This window comes from Perkinsus marinus, assembly GCF_000006405.1.
Source record: "Perkinsus marinus ATCC 50983 genomic scaffold scf_1104296952926, whole genome shotgun sequence".
In the NCBI taxonomy this organism is placed as follows: Eukaryota; Perkinsozoa; order Perkinsida; family Perkinsidae; genus Perkinsus; species Perkinsus marinus.
The window spans coordinates 1-1,632 of NW_003208701.1; the positions used below are offsets into that span (position 1 = coordinate 1).

At 46.9% G+C, this 1,632-nt stretch overlaps 1 protein-coding gene across 1 annotated transcript; it reads right to left on the bottom strand.

Annotated features, from left to right (window-relative positions):
* Positions 1 to 1,194: 1,194 nt before the first annotated feature.
* Pmar_PMAR029200 (histone H2A.1, putative) lies at positions 1,195 to 1,608 on the bottom strand (the record flags this gene model as incomplete). Its single annotated transcript, XM_002776892.1, has 1 exon — positions 1,195 to 1,608. One exon carries the CDS (start codon positions 1,606 to 1,608, stop codon positions 1,195 to 1,197), a length of 414 nt encoding a protein of 137 aa, XP_002776938.1.
* Positions 1,609 to 1,632: the final 24 nt, after the last annotated feature.

Consider the following 1,632-nt stretch of genomic DNA (forward strand, 5'->3'; position numbering starts at 1 on the left):
GACATAGAAATATATAAAAAATCTCAACGTCAGAACTGAATCGCCCGAAATAAGCACGACACGGCACGCAGTGTTTCTCTCTCGGAGAGAGAAACACCACAGATGACAAGCTGGGCAACATCTTTCCAGAAGTATCTTCGGGAAAGATGCTTCTGCGCAGCGTAAAGGATTCGTTTACACATTATCTGTCAATTCTAGCAGCACGAAGATTCTTCTGTGTTCATCAGAGCTCTAACCCGAAATTGGTGTCCTTGCTTGTGAAGTTGCATTCCTTAATCATGAAATTGATGTCTTTATTCGCGAAATTGATTTCCCTATTCAACCTTCATCGCTAAATTGATGTCCCTGTCCGCGAAGGTGACTTTCTTATCAGCTGAATTGATAGCCTAATCCGCCAAAAAGATTTCTGAAAGGTATAGTCTCTATTTTCTAGCCCCATTGGAAGTTCAAGCAAGGCTAGCAACCTATGTTGCATATCATCCGGTCCAACGAAGATGGGTGAAGTCCAGCGAAGTAGAGAAGGGTTCCTTCTGGAGGAAGAGACGGAGAAGGAATTATGACAACAGTGGTGTTCGTTGCTGGAAACTGCCCATCCTCGGAGGAGGATATTGATACTAGACCTTCGATACGACAGAATGGAGCGCGAATTGCTCGTAACAGTTTCGGGTTCGATCCTCAACAGTATAGGCTCAATAGAGCATATTTCGCCCGCTCATAGTCAGAGCGAAAACAGTTTTGACTAATGGTATAACTCTGATTCACCATGGATCATGCACGGTCGAAGGTGATGAATTAATTTCCCACCCCCACACCGTCGTTTCATAGCCATAGCTTGGCTGCAGCTGGCAGCATGAATTGCCTGTGAGTGCTACCGCTGCTTGGTCGCGAGTCATAATCGATAACACGTGTCAGTGAAAGTTGTGGTCACTGACCACTGTCTTAATATACTCGGAGAGATGGACAATCAGCTATAAACATACAAAAACAACCGCGCGCAACGGGTAAGAGCAGTAGCACTTTCACCCCGAGTGAATGTAACGTTCATTTCTCAGCTGAGCTGAGTCAACTTGTTGATTCAATGAGAGTCCGCTCCTAAGCTTGCTGATTTCGTCTCTAAGCAAAAAAACTAGAACTTTTGAGATGGCGCCTAATAACGCCTTGGAATTGCTAGTGCTCCGCCAGCTAATGCACTATCTACATCTCCTGGGAAGCGGTGAAACTCTTACCTTTACTCTTCTTGGGAAGAAGTGTAGTGTGGATGTTGGGCAAAACGCCACCGCTCGCGAGAGTAACACCAGCGAGGAATTTGTTAAGTTCCTCATCGTTGCGGACCGCCAGCTGAATGTGGCGAGGTATGATACGAGTCTTCTTGTGGTCTCGCGCAGCGTTACCAGCGAGCTCAAGAATCTCAGCGACGAGATATTCTAGAACAGCGGCCAAATAGACTGGCGCTCCAGAACCGACGCGCTTAGCATAACGGCCCTTCTTCAGATACCTTGCGATACGGCCAACAGGGAACTGTAGACCAGCCTTGGCGGAGCGAGACTTGGCTCCACTGCCACTCTTCTTGCCAGCTTTGCCACGACCTCCTTTACCCTTTCCGGACATGGTTTTACTATCAAGGATTTAGTT